This window comes from Cygnus olor, chromosome 22 (assembly GCF_009769625.2).
Source record: "Cygnus olor isolate bCygOlo1 chromosome 22, bCygOlo1.pri.v2, whole genome shotgun sequence".
NCBI lineage: Eukaryota > Metazoa > Chordata > Aves > Anseriformes > Anatidae > Cygnus > Cygnus olor.
In genome coordinates, this window is record NC_049190.1 from 6,620,808 (window position 1) to 6,646,432 (window position 25,625).

Here is a 25,625-nt window from a genome sequence, read left to right on the forward strand (position 1 = left end):
ATAATGATAAAAAATAGTGTAACTCAGGAAGCAAAGAACCTGTTATTACTTCATTGTCAGAACAGTATTTCTTATCTTAGGCAAATCTTCTGAGGTTTATTCAGAGCCGTTCAACAGTTGCTCATTTCTTTGTTTACACCCCATGATTTCTAAAAACCTCGATTAAAAGCAATCAGAGAAATCCATCATATGACACTTAGGCCTTTTACAGCCAGTGACAGTTATTAACAAATGTTAACCTTTCCTTTGAGAAAACAGAAGGAAATTCTGCTTTAATTTAAGCTTTCAGCCATCATCCCCTCTCTATCTCTGGAGTAAATCAGAGCATCTCCATGATTCCATTGTTTGCAAATATAATAAGTCCTGGTTTTGTCTGTTTAAAAAACAAGCAGCAACAGAAAAGCACCAGGAAGTCCCTATGAATGGGAGCAATGCTGCATTTCTGTATGTACCGCATTAATTAATGCAATTGAGCCAATATCCGAGCAAAGCTTGTTCCTATGAATACTATTCAAATCATTATCAGTTCTATTAGAGCTTCATTATGGTTGTGCTGATGAAGACTAGATTTGCCAGGCTAATTTGCATCATATTCTGACAGGTGCTAGTCCAGGTGTCCTATTGTCGTTCTGAAGCATGAATTAATAAACACAACTCAGCCCCCACCTCCTTTTATCATTTGTGTGATAGAAGGAATAATAGAAATGAAATGGGCCTGGGGGGCAAAACAACTTATCTGACTTCATCTCCCAACAAGGCCTTTGCTAGGGTTTTGTCGGGTTTAATTTTCGAAAGACAAGCTGCTGCACCACTTCCTCAGCATCACCTACCTGTCAAACGCCTTCCAAACCCCTTGCCAGTTCGTGTCTTAACCTCGAGGCAGGGCTGCCCACAGCACAAGCCTGCACAGTGTGCCTTATTATGGTTTATTTTTCCAGCAAGCAAGCCGATAAGTACACTTCTACCCACTAAAAGCTGAGATTCTTATGTAATTAGAATGCGATTCAGGCTTTCCAGATGAAAACCAAATACCACCAGAGCTGGCCATGTCATCCAGCATTTCTCTTTCAGTCCTCCTACAGCAGTCAATTAGTCCCACACTGTCCTGTGTCTTGCTTCTCTTTGTACGCTGTCGTTTCTCAAAGCCTCTCTGGCCATGTGGTATCCAGAACTAAATTGTCTTCTGACACGTGCGCTTGTATCACACCGAGTGTTTATTATGAGCCCAGCTTGGCAACATGGGAGTATTAATGCAGAGGCAGCTCACAACTGCACTGGTCTTGTTTGCTGCTTTCACCTGCCTCATCTCTCTTTGGGTTGGTGCAAAAGCTTCGCACCGCTCACTTTCTGCAGGGGTAACTCACTTGTTTCTCTGGGTTACTCGAGTCATATGCCTCTTCCCACGTGTGGTGTTTACCTTGGAGCTCTGCTCTCCATTGCTCACCTAATCTGCAATGTAATTGTCCATCTAAAAATACAGGAGCCCAAAACCAGGCTTTCTTCATTATCTTTACTAAGATGGGTTTAAAACAACTGAAGCTCCAGCTGTTCGTGATCAGCTATATACCTGAATTTCCCAGTGCTTCTACAAATTCATTCCATCCTGCTTAACTTTCACCCTGCCTCATTCCCCTACGGTATGCCTGGGCAGAGAAGACCTGCACTTCAAGGTGTGGTTCGTAGCTCCTGCACGAAGTAAGCTACTGTGTGCCCTTGACCAAGTAAGTTACAGGCACTTGTCTAACACAGGTTAACGCTTACGCCCAGAAAAACATGTGAATGATCCTGTCAGACCCCCCGTGCCTTGGCTTGCCTGTCTGGCCTACGCTGTGCATTCTGTTATTTACCTTCTGCATCTTTTATAAGGATGAGCAAAGAACCGGCCTCTTTAAGTAAAATGTTAACATCTGCGCTCAGGGTTTCCACTACTGCAACACCCCCACACCCAACCGCATTCTGGGGTTCCATGAAACGGGGGAAGGCTCTGAGCCTGCTCCAAAGACAAAACTCATTTTAACTGCATTTTCTCTCCCCTTTGTTTTTTAAGAATCATTTGCAACGAATGGCACTCGCTAAATGACTGTCTAACAGGACAAAACGGTGCAAACCTCCCCCTCTCCCCCCGCCGACTGGAAAGCACTTGTCCTTAGCAACCCCGGCGCTGCGCCCTGCTCGCGGACACCGTCAGGTGCATGCAGAAGAGGGTCCCACTTCTATAGAGCATTGAGAGACAAGAGCTGTTTCTTGTTGTTGCAGCCCCTAATGAAAATTTGCCTGCCACGTATCCGAGTGTGATCTGGAAGCAGATTTGCACCTGTCTCAGCAGGCCGAAAGCAAACAATAACAGCGCTGAGAGCGACTTGGTGAGCAAGCAGCAAGGGCAGGGCAAGCGGGTGAGAGCCCCCTGGGTACGCTTCTGCCCTGCTGCTGCTCATCAGAGGCTTTTAATCAGATCATCAGAGCAGGGATTTTTTGTGCTTTACGTGCACACGGTACGTACCTTTCTGCTCAGGAAAAGCAACCCACAGCTAACATGACCTTTTCATCTTCGTTATCAGGGCTGGAACGAGAAGAAGTGTCCCTGAGTGTGTGTAGCACTGAACACACGATGGCTTCTGCTCTCCCCAAGGCTTCTGGAAACACAGAGGTGGGGTGCAGCTGCCAGCCCTCTGCTCATGCTGAGGGCATGCAACTGTACCAGCTCACTGCCATGCATGCCACAAGAAATTTCTGCTAATGCAATTCTAAGTTATATGGGCTTCAGAGCAGAGACTTTTTTTCCTTTTTTTTTTTTTTTTTAACCTTTTAATAAATTACTAGAATATTTTAGGTCCTATAAATAGTGTTTTTCCTTTCCTAGTTGCAAACAACCCATCTTGTGCATCTGAATGCTTTGAGCTTTATCTCAGAGAGGTTTTTCTGTTGACATTGTAGGCACCTTTATCATTTTTTACCCAGGGCATACAAAGCTCTTTGTGATGATTTGTCAGTGTTCAGCCTTACCTCTGAAGAGCGTTAGCTATTATTATTTTACAGTTAGGAAAATTAAGGAACAGAAAGCTCTGATGATTTGCTCAGGGTCTCTGTGTAAGAAAGAGGAATAAATCCCAGGAAACTCTGCTTGCAGGCTTCTGCTCTAATTACTGAAGAGCATTCTTCAAAAAGTGTAGCTTTTTTGAAAGAAAGGACATGTGAGCGTGATTGTTATCTGCTGAGCAGAGCAGATACCAGATGAGAGATCTTTCCTCTTTATCTTTTTACGAAATAATAGATGTCTGATTATGATCTGAGATGCTAAGAAAACTTTGTTACAGATAATTTCAGGTTTCCAAACATGTTTCTCTTTAGTAGTACCTCTTATTTACATAACCCATTAAGTTAGCCATAACGAAGAGCAAATAACCAAATGCACATCTTGGACATGACTCCTGCCGAAATATCCACAGCCTGACTCAGAAGGAGTAAACCTCAAGTTGCCACTGCGCTTAGCACTGGGCGAATACACTCCAGAGGATGGCTCCTGCTCCAAAGAGCTCAAGGTCTAGGGAGGCAAGACAGCAGCAGGGACTGGCCCCTCCCGCCTGACACTTTGGTGGCGTCCCATGGTCATACAGAAAGTCCCTGCAATGCCAGGAATGGAAGTCAGGTGACCTGGAGCATAATCTCATGTTGTAAGCACCAAAGTTTAGTGGTGGTGTTTGTTTGTTTGTTTGTTTTGTCTGACACAGTTGTTACTCTAACAGCAAAACTATCTTTCAGAGGTCCTCTGTAGGATTCCCTCAGGGGATGGGAGCTAGCAGTCCTGCCCCCTTCAATGCCCTGTCAGCTCTGGATAAAATAACCTGTACATACGCAGGTACGTAGCTGCATGTAGTGCTTCAGTAATGGGCTTAGTAACAGAGGGATTCAGATTAAAGATTAGGATAAAGGACTTGTCCTGCAAAATGACTTTTGAAGCATTTATGTGGGCAGTGCTACAGAAATCTACAGTGAGAGTCACCTAGACCTGCTTGCCCCACTGACCCCAGTTGGAATCCAGGTCAGTTCTGATGGACTCAATGGAATAGCAAGTGTATAAAGGATACGTGCGCGTTGTATGTGTACATGTACGTGTACGTGTATGTGTATGTATAAAATCAGCATTGCCTGATCCATCTTTCAGCTGTTTGCTTAGCTCAATCAGTTTAATTTGCAACTTAAACTGTGGGAGAGGACGTGTAATCCTTTTATCCACTGCAGCTGATGATACCCCAAAGCCCTTTGTTTACTTAGTACGTTACACATTCATTGAGACTTCCGTCACTAAACATGGCATGCGCTGACACTCTCTGCATCAAATGCTGCTCCATGAACAAAACTCATTTGCAGACACAACCTAACACCTTGGTACAGTTCATTCTAAACAGTTACATTCCTAGAGAAGCACTCTAGAACATCTGTGAGCACTCGTGTGTTTGTGAACGCGTGCACGTGCAAGGCAGAGGAGATGCGAAGGAGGAGATGCATCTTTTCCATGGAACTGAGATGTAAATGTTTGCAAGGGGGGGTTCTTGTGCAGCAGAAGAGGCAGGACAGAGCATGTACCTTCCTACCGTGGGAGCTGATCTCAACAAAGCTGGGTCCTCAGGACCTGAAAACAGCGGGTGTCACTCATGCCGTGACCGGGTAAAGAAAGCCTTGGGCAGCATTTGGGGGAATGGTCTGTCGGGATGGGAGGGATTTCTTTTCTCTGCACAAAAGAAAGAGAGCCTGCTCTCTTTCTGCTCCTTCGGCCTTGCTGCACAGACCTCAGTCACCCTGAGGCCAACTCTTCGTCTCTCTGCTGGTGTACGCACACCTTCCACATCGCACGTTTCCAAACACGTTGCATGCCATGTCAGCCAGCCTCCGGCCCCTCCTCCTTTTTCGGGCTGGCACAGAACAGTGCTTGGTGAGAAAAGTGCTGCTTGCAAAGTAGGGTTTCTGTGGTTTAGGGTTATTTTAATTAATTAATTCTTTTTTTTTTTTTTTTTTTTGTAAGTCTGCAGCTGCTAGTTTTGAAACGACCAATCCTAAAGCTGCAGAAGTATGAAAGAGAGGGTAAGAAATCAATGGAAGAAATAGACAATCAGAGCGGGGTCCTGACCGTGGAGTGGCTGCTATATTTTAAAACCCATAAAAGTTTGGCTTGTGTAAGAAACCATCTGGTATTTAGGCCTAGTTGAAATTTTAGCTGTGTGCGTGCACTCTGTGTATGAATCAATGGAGCAGCTTCACAGGCGCGTGCACGTACTCTGCTGGACTCCTTCACCAGGCAGTGCAGGGCACTTGCTGAAAATATCTGGAAAACCTATTGGACTTCACACCCCTCTAACTCCTTCTGGACTGCTCATAATGGTCTTTGATCTAAGGGAAAACATGCGTGCCCGCCACAGCTGCAATGCTGCAAACCCACATTACGAATAGGTGCATGACCCAAAACCAGTTAGCGATGCACATCTCAGGAACATTGTAGAAAGCTGCTGAATATTTATAAAGAGCCTAATGGCAAGAACCACTGGGTTTCTTTCTGTTCATAACAAGGCAAGCAGTACATGCCTGCACCGAGATCGTTGTTGCTGCTGCACATGAGTAGAATTAAGTCTGTCCCACCTTGTAAGAGCATCTACCCCAAATCAACCCGACAAGGTAGAGAAGAAAGGAAGCATTTGCTTACCTCTACAGATGAGAAACTGAGATACAGAGAGATGAAGTGAAATGCCTAAACTCATACAGGAAACCTGTGGCAGAGCTACTAACTGAACCAGGCTGGGCACTGCTGAGGACAAAGACTGGAGTGAATTAACTGCTCACAGACTTTTCTGACTCACCAGGAGGAAAAAAAGGGAAAAAAAAAAAATGTCATCACAAAAAACCCAGAATTGCATCAGGGAGGGTTCTTCCACTGTGTGTAAGGCCAGGCACTAGGAACACCGTGTGCTGCCCCTGTGACTAATGCTGAGAAAAGGCAAACTCAGATGGGAACAGGTGCAGCTGAGGGCTAAGGAATAACCAGAGAAAGGGTGTTGATAAGAAAGATCAGAAGATTTTTGTTTATCCCAGCTAAACAAAGACTGAGAGCAGCATGGCAGTGGTCTGTAACTACACGGGGACAGAATGTCAGGGAAGGGAAAGCTCATAGACAGTGCCGGTGTGAGAGACAAAAGGTATAAATCAGTCATGAGCAAATAGTTCAAAATCAGGAGAATGTATTTAAACATCAGAATGAGGAAGTTATAGATGTCCTTTCCGGTGGGGAGCAGTAGCGGTGGAAAGAAAATACATCCATCCTTTACAGACACCTTGAGGAGTTTGTGAAAGGAATCACAGAGCACGGTCAAGTCTGACAGCAGAGCGGACTCAGCTCAAGAATTGCTTCCACTCTGGAGTTGAAATTAAGTGCCTTAACTTTTCTTCACTCCTAAGGAATTTAGAAGAAGAATCTCTTGTTACATAGAGTGCATAGCACAAACAGAGACCCATCTGGTCTCTGGGCACTACTGTAGCACAAATAATTCATAACACTAATGATCAACCATAACTACATCCTTCCTGAGGTAGAGATACCATATGAGAATCCCAAAAGTGAAAAGCAGGGAACTGACTGCAAGCTTATTCCATCCTTTCATGACCACCCCATATTCTGCGAGAATGAGAAAACGTCTACTCTCAGATACAGTGGTGTAAATCCAGAGGAATTGAAAAAGCATCACTGCAAGCAAGCTTGAACTTCAGTGGCATGCTTTCTCTTTCTAAAAGGGACGAACTCTATCCATCTCTTAAAACCTTTGCCCACTGCTCTGGAAGTACTGCAAAGGCAAAGGATTCCTATAAGTGCAAGGCTGGGTTCGGGAAGCCCTGCAGAAACCAGCGAAGTGGACAGAAACCAATCTCATCTTTAATACCAACGTGCAGAAACCGTGCGTCCTGGGCATGAGTTTGTTGGGGCTCCGAGGCAAAGTGGATATAGCCTTTTCCTACCCAGTAAGTGTCATCTGGTACATTTTTTACACAGCCTTCCCTACAACATTACTCAAAATCCAGAGGACTTGGTATCATCGTCAAAGAGAGGACAGGAGGGTAGAGCTGCTGTTCAGGAAAAGACTAGAATTAGAAGGGAGCCTGGCAAAGCCCTGTTCCCTATCTTCCTTCGTGAAATTTCTGTGTAGGTAAGAAGCAACACTTTTCAGCCTGGATCTGGCCATGCCCCTTCTTCTACTTCATGCAATGAGAGGAAGTTTTCAGCACAAAAGCGGTGCAGTGTGAGATTCTGCACAGACGCTCAGTCTGCAGCAGGACTGCGAGGAGCTGGAGTTTGGGCCATGTGCCATCGGAATGGTAGCAGTTTCCCTTCGGCGTACTAGCGACGTCTCAGATTTCAAGTACAATCTTAGTGTCACAAGGGAATTCACGATCACTCGGATAAAATGTAGCACACACAATTTGCAGGCACACTTGTCTGGTAGAAAATGGGATTCAGAAGAAATAGGTTCAATTAAAAAACACCCCAGATCCTGATAAAACACACTGCTTTTTCTGGGCATCAGTTCCTCTCTTAATGTAAGATCATTCCTTCTCTTGTCAGAGTGGAGTCTTAACAGACAAGTTTGGTAATATTGCAAGATGATACTGAGAATTTTGCCTTGAGCTAGCAAATCACTTCAGTGCATGCTTATTTTAAATCTGGTTGGTTCTGACGAAGTCAAATGTATTCATCTATGTCTCTCAGAAATATCGCTAAAATGTAATATTTGTTCTGTTGGAAGATACACATGCATACGTTAGATCTAACGAAGGAAGAACATTACCATGCATGTCATATGAATTTTACCAGCAACTTCGTAGTAGGAATGTCATTATTAGAAAAATTATTCTGGCTGCAGCACACCATCTCTGAGGACCAGGAGTCACACAGACTGTAGCGTAGATTCTCAGTATGCATCAAAACAACCCACAGCAACTTTAGTAACTGCTCCAAATGACTTTCACTCTTTTGGGATCAATTTATAAATAGTGATCTATCTGGCTTTTGAGCCTGTACGTATATCAGCAGTTTCTGACTCCAGTGATTTTTCTGTGTAGCAGAAGTAAAACTTCCCTTTCAAAGCTCATGAAGGGTGCGTAAGGTCCACCCTCTTCTACAAATGCCGTGGCAATTCTACAGCCAGGGATGTGTGGATGGCCACCAGGACCCTTTGTGTCCCTAATGCTGACTTGTTGAGTGACCAGGACCAGTTTCTTCCTATATTTCATCTCCTAGCTTTTCTTTCTTTTCTTTTCTTTCTTTCTTTCTTTCTTTCTTTCTTTCTTTCTTTCTTTTCTTTCTTTTTCTTTCTTTCTTTCTTTTTCTTTCTTTTTCTTTCTTTCTTTCTTTCTTTCTTTTTTTTTCTTTTTTTCCTTTGCCTGTTTAGATTATGGGCTCCTACTCCATCTTCGTGCCATGCCTCATCTTGGTGGGAGTCTCTAGGGACATCTACCATAATACACGGAATTAAGCATACGAGTCACGACTTCTGGTTCTAATCAGGAGTCCGTCCCAGAGGCTGATCTGCAACATGACCCTGATGGACAAATCCTCAGAATTTAACAGGGATTAAATCAATGGAGTTTTCATAGAAATTGAATTAGACTGTATAGAAATTGTTCCATAAACAGAACACAGGAGAAAAGGCTAAACTTCCTCGATTTTTCCCTGTATTTTACAGAAGGGATATAATTTTCTGTTACCTTTTCCTGTGTTAATCCAAAATTGTGTGATAAAAAAATTACACTTTTCAATGTAAATGCATAGGATTTTGTTATTACATGAGGAAAACCTCAAATCTGCACTCTGAAACCTGCAGAAAGGCAGTTCTGTAGGAAGGCAATGACGTTTGTTTTTTCCTTGCTTTAAGTAACATAGGTCCTGCTCCTCTGTTAGGCTGGGGTGAGCAGAGCCCCCTGGCAACTCTGCTTTCCTTGTTAGCTGGTGTGGTGCACTAACCCTCAGCTGTTTCAGTCTATTTTAACCCACGCCTGTCTCTTTAGGTATACGCACCATGTAGATTAGGACATATACAGAAAACAGGCCAAGTCCACTACTTTTATCTTAATCCGTATTCTGCCATTCCTGAATGTTGATGATCTGAATAAATGAACCTTGGACACAAGCTACCTGTCTGCAGAGGCTGAACTGGCAAATTCACTTTGTGCCACATGCAGATGGACAACAGGCAGTGCAGGTTGCGGTTTTGCCCCTCCTCTCCTTAAGCCTGCTGAACTCTGGTGGCTTGGATAAATGGATAAACTGTGAGCATGAACAAATTGCACCAATTTCAGTGGGAATTTGAAGATACTCAGTGTATATTTCTAAAAATCAGGCCCGTATTTGCACTTCGGTCTGCTCTACACATTTCTAGCTCCTTTTAGTTGCATTCAGGAGCATTCTTATAGGCATTCTACTTGGTCCTGATCTGAGATCACATTACTCTTTCTGAACAAGAAGACAAGTTACTGTAGAGCATGCACGAGATCAAGCATCTCGAATAACGCCTAAGATTTAAATCACCGTGAACTTGTGATTCTTATAAAGAATAAGCATCACGTCTGACATGCGAAGATTATGAAGGCATGGTGCATCTCAGCAAAACAGTAGACTTGTAATCTGGGTGGGGTGCTCTAGCTGGAAAAAGTGGTGTTCCCAAGAGACTGGCTCCTTACTGCATGGAATAATTTGGATTTTGTGTTGAATCCTTCATATCAATAGTATGTTCCTAATCCAATTGACAAGAATGAAATAAAACTGCAGCCTTGTACCAGTGAAGGGGAAAAGAGTTGGAAGGGAAGAGTATCAAGCAGTGTAGATGTTTAAGAGAATCATTCCTGTTAAAAGTTTTAGGGCTGCCAGTTCCAGTAAATACCAGGGCAATGCCATTTGTACTGTACATGTGCAAACATTTTGGGAAGCATTTCTGACAGTGGCCTATATTTCAGGACACAAAATTCCAGTCCCAAGTTCAAATAGCAAATATGCTCACACATACAAGCCTGTGCAGATCAATGAGATCTCAACACCTGATTGTTTGCTACACCACAACATTGAAAACCCTGTCTCTCTACTAAAATGCAGGGTTCTTTGCTACAATTTTCCTTTTTTTTTTTTTTTTTTTTTTTTTTGTAGACTAGAGCATGGCAGCTGCTACTCTGGAAGTGGCTTCATTTCAGCAGCAAAGTTCTTGCCCTCTGCAGCTGGCAATGCAAAACTCAAATAGATATGAAGAGGGCACTATCACTCTAGGCAGCCTGACTCAGAGTCGGGGCAGAAAAAAAAAAGGCAAATGTTCGATGCTAACATTATACGAAGTCCCAAGGAGATTTGGAACAGGAGCAGCGGAGGAGTTACAGCTTCCTTTGTTCTGCTAAAAGGAAAAAGGAAACACATCAGGAAACCAGACTGTGGAGCACAGGAAGTCTCACTTTGGCTGATAAAAAGGAACTGATGTGAGGTTGGTTCAGATGCAGTTATAAGTCAATCAAGCTTGGAACAACAAGAAGAGCTATTCAGAAGAAACCAGAGAGCCAAAGCCTGTGTTTAGCTGTAGAAATGGTGTTTTAACATCTCTTAATCTTCTTATCTTCTTGTTTGAAAGAAAGCTGCTATAAAAATGTTCAAAAAGACTTTTCATCATACAGAAATGGTTTCCCCAACCCACCACACCCTCCACTGACCCCACCATACCTTACTCCAGTTTCTTTTTTTCACTCATCGACCAACTTAAAAAACTGTATTCTTGCTGATTATCTCCTCCCCTCAGATCAAAACCAGCATTAGTTAAGAAGGGCAGGTTTTTGCTGAGTGAGAAATCAGCAAATGACTAATTAAAGGCTCTCCTGCCCGTTATGTTATTTTCACCCACTCTGCATGATTGACAAGCGTGGGCCAATACCCTAACGTTCAGTTCCTGGTGTGCAGCTTTGTTGGCTTGGAGAGGGGGGTGTTACACTTTTTTTCTTTTAATTGTTGCTTGCTCCTTTACAGCCCTATTGTGGGTTGATCGCTGGGTTAATCTATGCTGGAAGAACAGGAACAAGACACGTGCAAATAAAGCAGTAAGCTTAGCTATATCCATGGCATTTACTGCAGGAGCTTCTACTGAGCTCTGTTTCTGAACTGCATTTTAGAAAAAAAATCAGGAAAGAAAGAACGCTTGATACACCTGAAGAGTCAGGGTCATTTTTACAGCATCATGCCAATGCTGAGGAGAAGCAAGGGCAAGATGTCTGGGGGATTTAGCCTTACTTCTCCCACCTGTTTCCAGCAAGAGTTGTATATTCAATGCCCCTTAACCAGCTGTGTAAATCTTAACATGTTTCCATATAGAATCAAAATGCTTCGTTAAGCACATAGAAAGCAGCGTGGTTTTCAGAGGGAACAGTTACCTTCAAAAGATAATGAGAGCTTGCAAATGAAACTGGTTGCTTAGTCAGGTAAATGTGCACTTACATGCCCATTTTTAGGGCTCTGACTTCAAATATGGAAGCAAACCAGAGTTAGACACATTAAAATATCTCTGTTATCAAATTCTGATGGTCCCTGTCAGGTCATTATTTCCAAGTTTACCTTTGGTGGTGTTTGTCACTTGAGAAACAGGTTTATTGGGACATACTTAAATGTATTCAGCAGTAATATACAGTAACATATATCCCTTTTGTTTAGGTCTCTGTCTTACAGCTAAAGGAAAATCTTTGGTAGCAGAGGTGGGGGAGGAGGGAGGTAACGTTTGTGGCTTTACTACAAGAGACCTGTTTCTAGATCAGGTTACTAGCTGTGTAGTTACGCATCAGTAATTATGTGGCCTGGGTAATGAGAGAAAGAAAGAAAGAAAATAAGCTGTAGATGCATTACATTCTGAAGACTTGATAGTTGGAGCTCAGTGAAGTAAATTATGCATTGTCCTATTCTGTTGCTGTATATACCAGCTCAACTTAGTTGGCACTTAGGTTGATCGGCAACCTGGCTGCCCAGGGTCTGCGATGACACAGCATGCGGGTTAGCAATGACTTGGGTCTGCCATCAGGCAAATTATTTCCAAAAGAAGGCAGAAAACCACATTGCATTGTGATATTTTAGTCCTTACTTTCAAAAACAGCTATAAATATGCACTCACAGTCTTGTAAGAAAACATTTGTTCACTCAGAAAGTGTACTTAGGCATCGCCTGTGGAAGTACGACAAGACTCTGTACAGCCCGAGAAGTGCACTCCAAGCAGCTCTGTTTACCCACCAGTGCTATGCATGCATTGTGTGCTCATGTTCACATGTGCATGAGAGCAGGAGAGGCGCAGACACTGGAAATGGATCTGTTGTTCAATTCAGAACAAAAGATCTAAAGAGAATTTTACATTTGGGGGAAAAGCTGGCTTCAAACCAAGTTGTAGACCTTAAACTTAAAATATTAGACCTGCTCTTCTAGGCAAGCCCTGCACACATTCATGCTTGCTCCAGCACTAACACCATGTTTCTGCAATGTGAGGTGTCTAGCAAACCCACAAATGTCTACAAATCTGAAGTTAAGGCTCCCTCGGCCTTTAATTTTCCTGCTTGTGCATGTTTGCACTGAGGTGGGACACAGGGTCTTTCATTAAGTAGTGAGTAAACTCACGCAGAATAAGAAACTTTCATTTTTCAAAGGCAATCTACGGGGCGCTGTGGAAGAACTTCATGCACTGATGTTTTACAGGGAGAAAAAGCCTGGAAGATGTTCCATGTCATGCAGTACATGTTCATAAGTTCTAGGGCTGATCCTTCTGAGATGTGAACTGAAATCAAGAGGAAAGCTTCTTTAAAAGCAAAGGAGAGGCCTGAAGAGAATAAACTCTTGTTTCTGCAAAAATTGCTATAAATGCCCTTCCCCCAGTATACCTCACTTTATCAGCATGTCATCTAAGGCCTTACTTTAGTGAGGTGTGAAGCGCAACCTTACTCATTGTCCTCTTGATTTCTGTCCCTTTCTCATAGTAGTCTAATGAAGAGTTGTACTCTTTCACTAAGACTCCAGCAACTTTTCCGTAGAAGAAATGCTGCAAGGAGTCATAGAAGGGACCTCCCCCCAGCTTACAGCAGTATCACGAAATTAAATAAATAACTAAAATAAAAGCATGAAATCCTCAGGACATGCATGCTATACTCAAAGTGACCACATCCTGTTAGGGTAAAATCCACAGTCGTGCAGAGACAACGCTCTACGACGCTCTCAGCACCTCTTTAAAGCTTCTGAGTGAAACCCCAAGTGCCTAAAATCTAAGCAGTTGTGCTGTTGTTGTGTATTAGGTTTGTTTCAGACTAACTTCCTTCCCATAACAGGAACAATTCTAGTACAGAGCAACAGAGCTACTCAGTTTACAGACTCTGGAAAGACTTCCCCAGTGCTTTACTCGCGTAGCAAACAGGAGTTAGTACCGATCACCTCGAGTCGGCAGCACCTGGCACGACGGCACGATCACGAGCTCGTACTGAGGCAGAGGCATGCACACACATTGCTGAGGGAAAACGAAGCAGTAAAAGAAGTAGCATTATGAAAATATGCCAATTGTCAAACATTTCTAACAGTTTTTACTGCTGTGTCTTAGGAAGCCGTCATGCGATATATAGTCACCTGAGCAGCGACCCTGCTTGGTCCCCAGGGAACAAAGAATTTATGCCTGGACATTTCAGATGGTTTTCTTTAAAACTGCTTTTGAGGGACAGCAACATGGAAAGCCTGCAGTGAACAAACAATCTGTGTGGAGTTTTCCTTCTGGAGACTCTTGCCCTACGAGTCAATGCCTCGTGCCGTTGAGGAAAGGCCATCTCTAAAAGGCCAAAGCCAGGGCAATTTAAAAATGGCAAAACAGACATTTAAACTGGCCCAAAAAGGAAACATGTTCTTAGTTCGAGATCTTGATGGCCAAGTTTCAGGACAAGAGCGAACGCCTACAGTTCACGAATGACAAGAAACAGTGATTGCAATAGAAACCCTACCCCACCCTTCGCTATAGCAACACAGCACATAAGTTGTCTCTCATGGAAAGAAAAAGAGACAAGTATAGTTGACATCTACTTTGGTAATGCAAAATGTTCACTGAATGTCCTTCAGATGGTCTCTCTCTTACGTCCAGAGCACAAGGATAAACATATTTTCACAGTATGAAGGCAGCAGTTACAAACTGTGCTTTTTATTATTATTATTAATTATTATTAACATTCAGGCTTGGGCAAGTTTATTTTTTTAAATTAATTATAGTCCACATGTAAAGTGGAACTGAAACAATTAAACCAGTTGAAACCACACTATTGTTATTGTGAGGAAGTCCACGCATGGGCATCTTGTTGACATTCGTACCCTTTTTGATTTAATTTGAGGCAAGAAAAACCCAAACCCCCAAAACACGATGTGAATTAAGTCAAAGCAGAATGTTAACCCAAAGAAGATGTGATTTGAAGTGTCTGGAGGCATACAAGAAAAATATTATAATTATTTAAAATTAATCCAAACATAAACCGTCATCGGTTTTTGGCTCCTAATCATCTTCTGCAAGTGTTGTTCACAGAATGTGGAATTAATATGGAAATGAATTAATAAAAATAAAGGTTTGCTGCACTTCTTTCTGCAGAAAAGACCTTAATGCGTCGCTGTAGAGGTCACTTTTCAAATCAGCCACTCCAACTCCCATGTCAGGTATTAAACAGATTATTTGAAGAATGCAGCAAAAATTGCCTCCCACCACCTCAACAAGTGATCTAAAATAACTCCCCTCGCAATACATAACTATTTGTGAAGAAATAAAAATACATTCTGGAGCTGGTGCGCTGGCTCAGCAATGCCAGACGTGACGTAAGCCAGGGCATGACGGGGAAGACTTACAGTCCGGAGCTGATCCCCCCTAATTCTGTATGTGCATGACATTCCCTGAGCTGTGGGGTAAAGAACCCTGACAACTTCAACTCACATTTGCGCATGGTGTCCACAGAGGATGCAAGTGTAGACCAGGATCATCCTGACCACATCTATCCTCCAGCCGCACTCTGCTTCCCGGGAGCATGCAGTGAGCCCTTAAGACAGCTCAAGGCTACAGCAGAGCTACCATTTATTACAAAGTCACCCTGCAACTGGGCAGTTTATAGTTAAATTATGCCACTTATACAACACCAGCCATCAGAAAGTCTGCTGTCCAAGCTCTTTCTGAATGGCATAAAAAGATTAAGAGGCAAGTACAGGCCCAGCACTGTGGATTACAGGGTGAAGGGAGGCATTTTTATAGTAGACTGGACTCAGGCTCCTTCTACATCGGTCAAGTGTGCAGTTAAAAGTCCTTGGCTCAATTAAAGCAATTAGTCCATGGAAGAGTTTTGCACAGACTTAAGAAAATACTGTCACTTGTCATGTTCACACGCTCAGGAAGGCAATCAGCTGCAAGGTGTACCCTCGAACATTTCTGATCAGAGCTGCACAGCACTGCCTTCTACACAGCCAGGTATACTTCAGTTCGTGGGTGAAGTACTTCTGAACCACGCCTGCACACAATTTCATCTGCCCCCTCAGCGTGCTCTTGACTAAATAACAAAAAACCTTTTCCTCTGGTTTTTCTTGCCATCTTTGTCATCTATGTGCATCTTTTCTGCCATATCATTTCCCAACCAGAGTGCACAGCTTTGAGAGAAAGCGGTGCTTACAGCCTTCAGGAGAGGTACCCGAAGGTACGATTGCTTCTAAATTGCTGTCTCCTGAATACAGTACAGGTTTGTTTACTATGTCCTAGAATTTAGCAAATCTACCCCGAGGCGCAGATTATATAGAGAGCTCAGCACATTAAAAACATTGAAGCATCTCAAGCCACATCCTCTCTCATTGCCCTTCACCTGAGAGAAGTCAGGCAAGGTGGCCTAACCCCTTCCTTTCGGTGGTAAACTGCAGCAAATCTGCCAGTGCATGGGTCTGACACTCCCTGGAAACCGCTCGTTCCTCCCCAGCAAGAAAATTTGCAAGAAATCTCCTATAATCCTGAGGGCACTACAGGAGCTTTCAACCACTTGTGCAAAGTGCAGAGAAGTGGTAAGTTACAGGAGGAGCTCAACAGGAGACGGGGACCTGCAGCAAGTTGCTGATGACCCTTGAATTGCTCAGTGGCCCCAAGATGAGACTCCAATGTACCAGGATCCCACCTCTCTTAGCTCCAACAGCCAAATGCTTTCTGGACTACAAGTGAAGCAGCAATACGCAACAAAAGGCCGCTCAGCTGTCAGCGGGCAGATCCAGGAGCTGGGGCAGTGACCCAGGATGCGGCTGAGTTCCTCCTTTCGCCACAGCCTCCCAGCATGACTGCGGGCCTAGCTGCAAGGCGTCGCAGTTCCTCATCTCCTGAGCAGGGGGCTGGGGGTGACAGCGCACCACTTTGCCACGCAGGGTGACAGGGGAGAGGAGGAGCTCCCAGTAGGCACCATGGGCTACCTGGGCCATAGCAACACTTCAGCACCTTTCAGAGGATGCTGCAGGGGGGCTCATGGCCTGCGAAGAAAAGCGGGTCCATGTGTGCACTGCAGCAAATGTGCAGATGGGAAATTTCTGCACTTTCACTGTGCAATATTTAGGGCTCCACAAATCAGAGAAGGTTGCGGTGCACTAAACATACCCTGAATGAGGCCCGGGTTACTTTTGCTACAGAGTTGAAGAGGTGGTAGGGGAGATGTGCCTTATTCCTGCCATACCTCCCAAATTTTGTGCTTTCAATGTTCCTGCTTCCTCTCCTCCTGTCTGACATTTCCCTCTTTCATTCCTCTTCCTTTCCTCTTTCCATTTTCTCTTCCTGCCCATCTCCTTCCCTCCCCCTTCTCTTGAGACCCTTCCAAACAGTGCACTTGTCACAAGCTGAAATGTAAAGGAGAAAGTTTCAGTTCCTGCCAGTTTGCAGCTTCTTTCTCCCCAGGTCAGCAAAAAAAAAAACAAAAAAAAAAACTTTTAAGAAGAGATCAACACCCCACCCAGGCGATAGGCATCTTTCGAAATCCTCCAACCCAAACACCCCACAGAGTCTCTCGCTCCAAGGCTGCTCTGTTCGAGCTGCCCTGCACTACAGCGCTCCCTCAAGAAGAGCCCGTACGAATTGCACAAGGGTCCCCCAAAGCAAGAAAGTGTACCCGCTGCTGCCTGGGCTTTGGGAAACAGCACGAGGCACCTCGAGGGACTCGGCGAAGGCTGGGTTCATCTTTGCAAAGGCTGGAGGACCAGCCGGTTTGGTGGGGGTAAAGGGAGGGGGAACCATTCTCAGCAGCGTCCCAGCAGAGTCCTCGCTTGCTCAAGGCCACCAGAGGTTGGTTATGTTCGTGGTTTTTTTGCCACACTCTTTGCTTCCCCTTCCCGCTGCCTCGCCCCAAGCTAGGGTGATGTTTCCCCTCCAAACCGCCCGGTCTCTCGCTCTCCCCCCAAAACTGCCAGAGGCAACGCAACGCACCAGCAACCCAGCAGCGCGCTTCGGGCAGGGCCAGGCGAGGAAATCGGAGCCGGCTGACATGGAACCGCCAGGGGCAGGCAGCTCCGAGCCCCGCCGGCCCCAGCCGCCCCCTGGCGGCGCCCGGCGGCCCCGGGGGCTGGCAGCCCGGGGCCGGGAGCTGTCACTGCCGGTCCGCCGAGCGGGCAGCTCCCGGGGGCCCTCCGAGCCCCGCCGCGGAGCCCCCGAGCCCCGGGGAGGGGACGGAGGGAGGGGAGGGAGGGGAGGGTGGGAGAGCCCCGGGAGGGTGGGAGAGCCCCGGCCGGCAGAGCGGGAGGAGGGGGCCCGGCCGGAGCCGGCCCCCGGCCCCCCAGCCCCTGCTGCCCTTACCTTAATAGTGCCGTCCATCTAGAACAACTTCCAGCCGGGACCAGCAATATTCCACACATTGACCCGGTTTAGCCTGCAACCGAAGCCTCCTGAAGCCGTTATTCTTCTCCCTCTTTCACTTTTCTGTGTCCTCCCAGTGATTTTACTTTCCTCCGCTTATCCCCTCTCCGGCTCTCTCCTCTCCTCCCTCCCTCGCTCTCTCTGCCTCTCTTTTTTAACTTTGGTTGTTGCAGCAGAGCGAAAAAGAGACAGTTAACCGGATGAAACGTTTTTTTCTGCTAATTTTGGGAAGTGAAGTCACTCGAGGAGGAAACTTTCGTCTCTCCGCTGGTCCTGCCTTCTTGATCAAAATATATATATTTTACATACAGGATATTTGCTCCATTTAGATAAGAAGGGGCAGAACAATAGCTACCTCTGTCAGCTCTTGTTTGTCGCTATCGCAGCCAGCTCGAAGGAGACCTTGCCTTGCACCCCAGCCCGTATTAGCGAGCACTGTGTCATCCCACAGTTTAGTTTAACATGTTTTTTGCCATTTTTTTTTCTTTTGGCTGGAGCAGCTGTAGCCTGACTCACTGAATTTCCGTCTCTTCCCACAGATTTTTTTATTAATGCGTTTTCCAGTCACAGGCAAAAACGGAGGGAAGAAAACCGTAAATACAATTCAGTCGGGGCACGCAGGGTGAGGGAAAAAAAAAAAAAAAAAGAGAGAGAGAGAGAGAGAAAGAAATATAAAGAAAAGCCTGACCATTAGAGGTATTTAAAACGTAACGTGGCCCCTCTTCACGCCCGCCCCAAGCAGGGCTCGCAGGAGGGAGCATGAGCCGGGGTCCGCTCCTGCCAGAAAGGAGCGGTGAGTGCAGTAATGCAGGACAGACAAATGACTCCAGCAATTAAAGCCACGCTGGAAATGGGGCTGCAGGAAAGTGGAAGCTCTTGTCCACTTTCACCCCTGTCCCCTTCACTCTCAGTCATCTCACGGCTGGGATATCGGGCTGCTAATCACACAGACCTCAGATCAACGGGTCCCCATCCATTTATTTCGGGGGCTGGGAGCACCTTTTCCAGCCTCCTCTCTCAACACCAGTTCCTTGGTAAGCTGTTAAAACCCCAGTCAGACAAGAAAAAACAGAAGAAGAAGAAGAAGCAGCTAAAAAAAATGTCAAAAAAATCACATTAATTGTCAGAACACCTGAAATTTCGTGTCAGAATGGGCACTGCAGTAAAACCGACCCAACACACCAGCCTTTAAATCTCTTTTTCGACCTGGTGAGCCCTGACGTGCGATTCTGCCTCTCATTCAAACGGGAGCGATCGCCAGAAAAGAAACGCGCTTTCCTTTTTCCGGACAAGGCTGAAACCCTCCCAAGGACCCGAGGAAAGGAGACAATACGCGCCTGTCCAGCTCCACTTCCCCCCCTGCAAAAATAACAAGCAGCGAGCAGCGGAACACATCATGCAACGCTCTGGGCGTCCTTTATTCCCACTTCTGCAAACCGCTGCAGCCCGAGGAGAAGCGCAGAGGGTGTAAAATAGGGAGGGTGAAGCCAAGAAAGAAAGTGTCAAGGCAGGAGGGCACTCCTGAACGTCAGATCTCTCGGTGGAGAGCATTACCTTGTCCAGTGCCAGTTGTGTCCAGGCTTTTTGTTTCCCCCCGTCTTTAGTCCAACCACGGGGCGGGGTGGGGGGCAATCAAAATTATATCCAAAGTTATTCTGCACCCGCCCCTTCCAAAAGGGAAATGCAATAATGCCACTAGTGTTTCTACTCGGCTGCGGCAGAGATGCCTTATTAATACTTTATTTCTCCAAGCCCGAAGCTGGCAGGAGAGAGCCGTAGATTCCCCTTGCCCCTCCCTCCCCGCCCTCCCCCCTCCTCCGAAATTAGCCTCATCAATTCAGCTACAATTTGGGAGTTCAGATGCAGACACGGGTGAACGTGACCAGACCTGGAGCTTTCGGCTTGCTGCTTGCCAGCGACTGAGGCCGCCTGCAGCCGGGAGGTGAAGGCAGAGGGGGGCAGAGGGGACAGCCCGGGCCCCCCGCTCCTCCCCCGCCGGTTCACAAGGCAGGGGGCTGCGCGGGGTCCCCGGGGAGCAGCACATCTGGATGCTGCTAGCGGGGTCAGGTCCCCCCTTGCCTAGGGCCACAAGAACTGGAGTTCAATTAAAAGAAATCACGCTTAACCCTTTGCTGTCCCGTTACTCTTTCTCTCTTTCCCTCCCCTCTCTCCCCCCCGCAGCCACTCTCTTCTCCACTCCCCCTTCAGCCTCACCACATGGCTGCAGCAACCAGAAAAGCAAGAGGTTAAAGGGAAGAGTGAAACGCATCCTTTCAAAACCCAAATGGTTTCCTCTCTAGACAGCGCTCTCCACCAGCCCCGAAAAACAACAGGGCTGGGGGTGAGGGAAAGGACAGGCTGAGGATCCTGACCGCGAAAGGCTGGGGGGAAACACCGTGGAAAGGAGCCTCCGTCCTCCACGGACCTCGCGGGGCGTTTTGTTCGTGGGCTGCGTGCCCGGCGGGTCTCGCTCGGGCTGGGAGAGGCGGGGAGCTGAGAGCCGCAGCCAGAAACCCCTGGAGGTGCGGGGTCGGGGGGGAGCCCGGCGTCCTGCCTCCCACCGCCCGCTGTGGGACCCAGCGCAGCGCCCGCCGTCGCTCCCGGTGCTCCCAGAGAGCGGCGGATGTCGGGCAGACCCCTCCGTCCCACCTAGGGGCATTTTAGGAGCCCGACTCCGCATTTTATTGCCAGGCGGGCACCAGGACCCCCAGGGACCTATTTTGCATGTCTGAGGATGCCTCAGAATGAAGCCCGTTGGGTCACCTAGACTGGACCCATCGGGGTGTTCCCTGCTTTACCTCTTGCGTTTGGTCTCACAAAAGGTTTGTGAAAAGTCCAAGAGATCAGGTGGGAGCGAAGTGGCTGAACGCTGTAACAGGCAAGCTGAACAATCTGCTATTTGCCTCCCAAATAATGTAACGACAGAGCCTTTGCTTCATCTCCCACCCCCTTTAAAAACAGAACAAAACAAAAAACCTTGAGGTTATCTCAAAATTTTGGGGAAAGGCTGCGATATTCCTAAAATAAAACTCCGTGCGCCAGGCTCTGAACCACGCTCGGTGATCGCCCGGCGACTGCCGGGGAGCAAAGCCGGGCGAGCGGGACCTGGCGGGGCGACGCAGCTGATGCTCCGCTTTTGGATGCATGTGTATGTACAGCAAAGGAATTGTGAGCCGTTTAATGTGGTTACCACCAGACATCTGGAAAACCATTTGATCTTGGCAACCACGGAAGATTTCAAATGCTTACATTGGGACAGGCTGGTAGAAATCAGTTGCTCCTCGATATTATTTTTTAACTGCGCTTATGAATGAAACGAAATTCTCGTCCGGAGTTTTTAATTGTTTCAGTACTGATCTCAAGCGCTTGGCATGCCCCCACCTCCTCTCTTCGTCCTTATAATTGAGTTACGGCGACTGCAGCCTCACGCAGAGAAGGTGAAAAACGCCGGGTTTGGTGAGATCCCACTGAAATTAATAAGGCCACACCGGAGGGAGCCGAGGCTATCTCACATCCAGTATCAAAGGAGTTAACCCCTCCGTGTAGTTCACTGCCGGTTTCACGGGAGTACATAACCTCAGGGATGCGCATTTCTGCCTATAATTCACGCGGGATTAGTGCTCGTCATTTTCGAGTTAAAACCATCTAGTTATTCCGTAGGAACAGGCATAACGAAAACCTTCTCGGGCCTCAGCTGCAGGTTAGAAATATTCTTTTCGGAGGAGGGGAAGGGGGTGGCCTGTTTCGCCCTCCTTCCCAGCACATCAGCTGGGCGCGCTCGCCCCAGCCGGGGGTCACAGAGGGGAGCCCCAGGATCCAGTTCCACGCCCGGCCTTGGTCACTGCAAAGTCGGGACGGGATCCTCTTTTTTTTTTTTTTTTTTTTTTAACCCAACTTCTCTCTACGTGTACTGACATTCCTTGCGCTAGGTATATCGGATATATATAAACCTTTCCATATATACCGTCCTCTATAAATGTAGTCACGGTGTTTACCCTCCTCCTTCGCCCGGAGCAGAGGCCAGCGCCTGTCCCGCTGCAGTCTGTACCAGAGGGAAAGTCTCCACCGGCTTCAGCGAACGTTTAAAGTTTCCTGGTCTGAGTTTCCTCTGGCACCGACTGCATTGCAGAATGAAAAACGCAACGTGTTTTGTTTATTTTCTAAACCCACATTCTTACAAGCAAAAAGCCCAAACTACAGCCCTGGGATTTGATCCCCAGAAACGAATCCCACTTTAAACTAAACTAATTGGGCAAACCTCTGCTTCTCAGCTACAGCAATAAAGAGGAATCAGTAGTTTTCCAGCCCTACAAGTGAAGGATCGGGTCCCTGCTGCCTCTTGGTCCACAGCAACAGCCCATGGGATTTGGGAACTTGACGCCGGAAAGTTATTCGCTGCTAATCAGCGCTAAGTAAAACAAATGTCTTAAAAGTAGCGTGGAGAAGATGCAGTAGCTTTGAAGCTGCATCGCAATTACGCGGAGAGTGGGTAAGCAGTGTCCTGGCTAGTTTTATTTGAGCTCCATGTCCCAGTAAAACAGCCCCCGCCCTCCCTTCCTCCCCATCCCGCAATTATTGAAAAGCTAAGCACAAAAAACAAAAATACTGAAGGCCAAAAAAACAGACGGCAGTGCACTAGCTCCAAACGTCTGGCCCCTCGCTTGAGGCCATAATTAATTTGAGATTTATTTTTTGGAGAACCCAGTCTCGTCTGACCTTAGCCAAACAAGACTTCAGCTAGACCCTTGATGCGCTTGAATGGAACAGAATATTTCTAACTTCTCTTCAGGCATCCGTGCCTGCTTTGAATTTGTTCCTCAGACTTCATATTTGGAGATTTGCAGGAAAGATTTAAAGCATTTTCCCCCCTTAGCATTCACTTTCTTTTCTTCCCGTTTTGCTCCCCTTTCCCTCCACACCTCCCCATTCTTTCTAAACACGGGGTTGGGAAATCACACGAAAGGCTGGAATACAAAATCCACTGGACCAGAATATTGGTGGGGGCGTTTTGCTGTAAATTGAAAGAACGGAGCCATTAGGAGGTCACAGAGCTGGAGGGGGGCGGCTGCTCGAATGCTGGTGTCTGGCGGGGCGGGAGTCACCGAGCGTAAAATCTTGTCCCCTGAGCCCGACAGCCTGGTTTGTTTTAGAAAGCGCAACGTGCTACATTTCCAGGAGAAACGACGTTTCTCCCACCTTTCGACTTCAATCCAACCGTGTCTTGAGGGCAAAGAGGGGAAGAAACAATGCCAGTCCTGCCCACGCGGAGCTTGCCTTCACCACGGGTAAAAGTCGGGCAGGATTTGCCGGGCACCGGGAAATGGAAGGGTTTTTTTCCCTTTAAAGCAGCGAGGCGGGTGCAAACAAGAGCTAAATCCTTAAGCAGCGAGTTGTCAGGACGCATTAATCAAAGACTTGCTAAAGTCTAACAACTTAACGGCGTTTCTGCCTCAAAAAAGGAGAACGATTCGGTGTACGCGCGGATTAATCATCACTCGGGGTGAGCAAGACGTAAGAGCTGACGGCAGCGTCAGGCTGGACGTCAAGCTGGAACTGCAAAGAAAGGAAGCAGGAACGGGTAAGGATCCCCTCGGCAGGGACAAAACTACCTGAACTGGAAGAAAAACAGCCCGTCAAGTCCCTGCTTTCCCCTGCTCTGCGAGGCTCAGCTCTCCAGCTGTTCTTAAAGGTGTGCTGCGGGTTTGTGCCCGCAGCCACCTCTCCAGCATCCCATCCCCGGGCACCTGTGGGACTCAGCTCGCTCCCTGCACGAGTCCCTCTGCAGCGCCTTTCCCTCCGTTAGGCATCAGGCATCCTCCCGCCGCGAGATTTCTGCTGGGGAAAAAATAAAAATTAAAAAAAAAAATCCACCCACGAAATACTGGGGGATTCTTTCCTTGCAACCTGTGCCCGGAGCAGCCCTCTGGCTGCTACTGTTTCAGTAGGAGAGAAAGCGCGGCCGTGTCAGGGTTTGTCAGTGGCCTTCGCATTGCCCTCTCCAAAGAAAATCCTGATGTTTTGTCCTTAAAAAAAAAATAAAAAAATTCTTCAGGGCTTCTGTAAACTTTCCAGGCAGAGGGAAAGCAAGAACAAACCAAATTTGTTTCCAGCCACCCAGACCATTTTGCCTTCGTGAATATGCTTCTTTGTACGGTACCACAAACATTATGGCTGCATGAAATCCATTTTTAAAGCGAGAAGTCCTGCGCTTGCACGATGGTTCCTTCTTCCCATCTGTGAGGCTGGACAAAAGACCGTCTTCGTTCCCGTTCAGAGGTCTGCCCGAAGACCATTTTCTGCACAGGTCAGCCAAAGGGAATCCAGTGTTTTAATGCGGGACACCCCAGGGAAAAATCACCCCTAGCAAGGTTCACCTTGGAAGGGGAAGGCTGGAAAGGAGAGCATGAAAGGAGGAGGCGCTGATGCGGTAGCTCTGGGCAAGGGGAGTCTTGCAGGTGAAGAGGGCGAGAGGGGGATTCCCGCACCCCAGCACACTTTGCAGACATTCAAGAAGAGGAGGGACCCCTAACGCCCTCTTCTATGACTTCTTCGCCTTTCCCTGTCCCCACGGGCGGCGCCTGGCAGGAACCGGGGCTCCCCTCGGCCGCGGAGTTCTGGGCGCTGAGCGCTGGGGCACCGAGAGCAGAGGCAGCGACTTCTCCGCGCCAGGAGGGGAGAAGGGTTTGGATGTCGCCCGAGAGCGAAAGAAAAGCGACAGAATAAGACTCCCCAAATTATTCTTGCACTGTCTTTACTCACGTATTAAAGCACAGGCAGCAGCACAGGAGGAGAGTCAAGACTGCTGTGGCCCAGAGTAGCTTGTGGCAGTGGTAATAATTAAAAATGCAGCATGCAGAGGTCATGTTGCTTTGCTTATAGTCCTAACTCTTTCCATACCCTTGCAGTCAGGATTCCAGTGCTGTCTTTCAAAATTTAATTTCCCACTTATTACTTTCATTCTCTAAAGTCAAATACTCATGTTTAGATGAGATTAGCACCCTCTACTGTAAATTATTAACTATTTGCAGATCAGTAAGTCCCATAATGGCTTAAGGAACAGAAACAATTTATCTATGATGTAGAACAAATGAGTAATCATAAATGATCATAAATAATTTTATACTTATGATTTTCTACTCCCCTATTGTGTTAAGGCCCATACAAGAAGGGATACAAGAGAGAATGAGTAGTGCTGTCATGAAGTTACATAGGATCTTTTAACAGTGCTGTAGATGCAGACCCACGTGTCCTGTGATGTAAATCAAGGTTACAACACTGGCAAGCTGAACATTGCCAGTATGACTCAACACAAACCATCCCTGTTAAACCATTTTAAAATTCAGAACCTCTTCCTCCTCCAGCGTCCTTGCCCTACCTCACACTTTTGCATTTTGAAAACCATGGTGAGGAAAATTGTGACCTGATGGTAGTCATAGGCTGTTTTGTACCTCAGGGGTACGACAGCAGATTTGTTCCTAGGCCTTCCGGAGAACACCCTGCTAGCAACCCCCTCTCATCCGCAACATACAGAGAGGAGGCATTCTTCTGCACAAGGCACGGAATAAACATAACACTTATATGTATGTATTACACTTGTTAAAGACATTTTATACAAGACACTGATCCCAATCGTGATTTTCTCCTGGAGGATGGAGGTACCATGTCATGAGCTGGGATTCCATGGAATTCATAAATAAATACTGAGTCCATACCTCC

The 25,625-nt window shown here is 46.6% G+C and overlaps 1 protein-coding gene and 1 long non-coding RNA gene across 8 annotated transcripts in view; one reads left to right on the forward strand and one right to left on the reverse strand.

Moving 5' to 3' along the window:
- The window catches only part of FLI1 (Fli-1 proto-oncogene, ETS transcription factor), a 90,721-nt gene that overhangs the window by 59,803 nt on the left and 5,293 nt on the right, over nt 1-25,625 (reverse strand). The window contains exon 1 of one of the 7 annotated variants that reach the window (XM_040534099.1): nt 17,850-20,183. The exons of 4 other annotated variants lie outside the window; for them this stretch is intronic. In XM_040534099.1, coding sequence (XP_040390033.1) covers nt 17,850-17,867 — 18 coding nt within the window. In that variant the 5' untranslated portion in view covers nt 17,868-20,183. Of the gene's footprint in view, nt 1-17,849; nt 20,184-25,625 lie in introns of those variants that run through there. 2 more of the 7 variants (XM_040534101.1, XM_040534102.1) reach the window with 2 other exon arrangements.
- Nucleotides 1,317-25,625, forward strand: LOC121058498. Its single transcript, XR_005814215.1, has 2 exons — nt 1,317-17,342; nt 22,181-25,625. It is a non-coding gene; the product is annotated as an uncharacterized LOC121058498 (long non-coding RNA).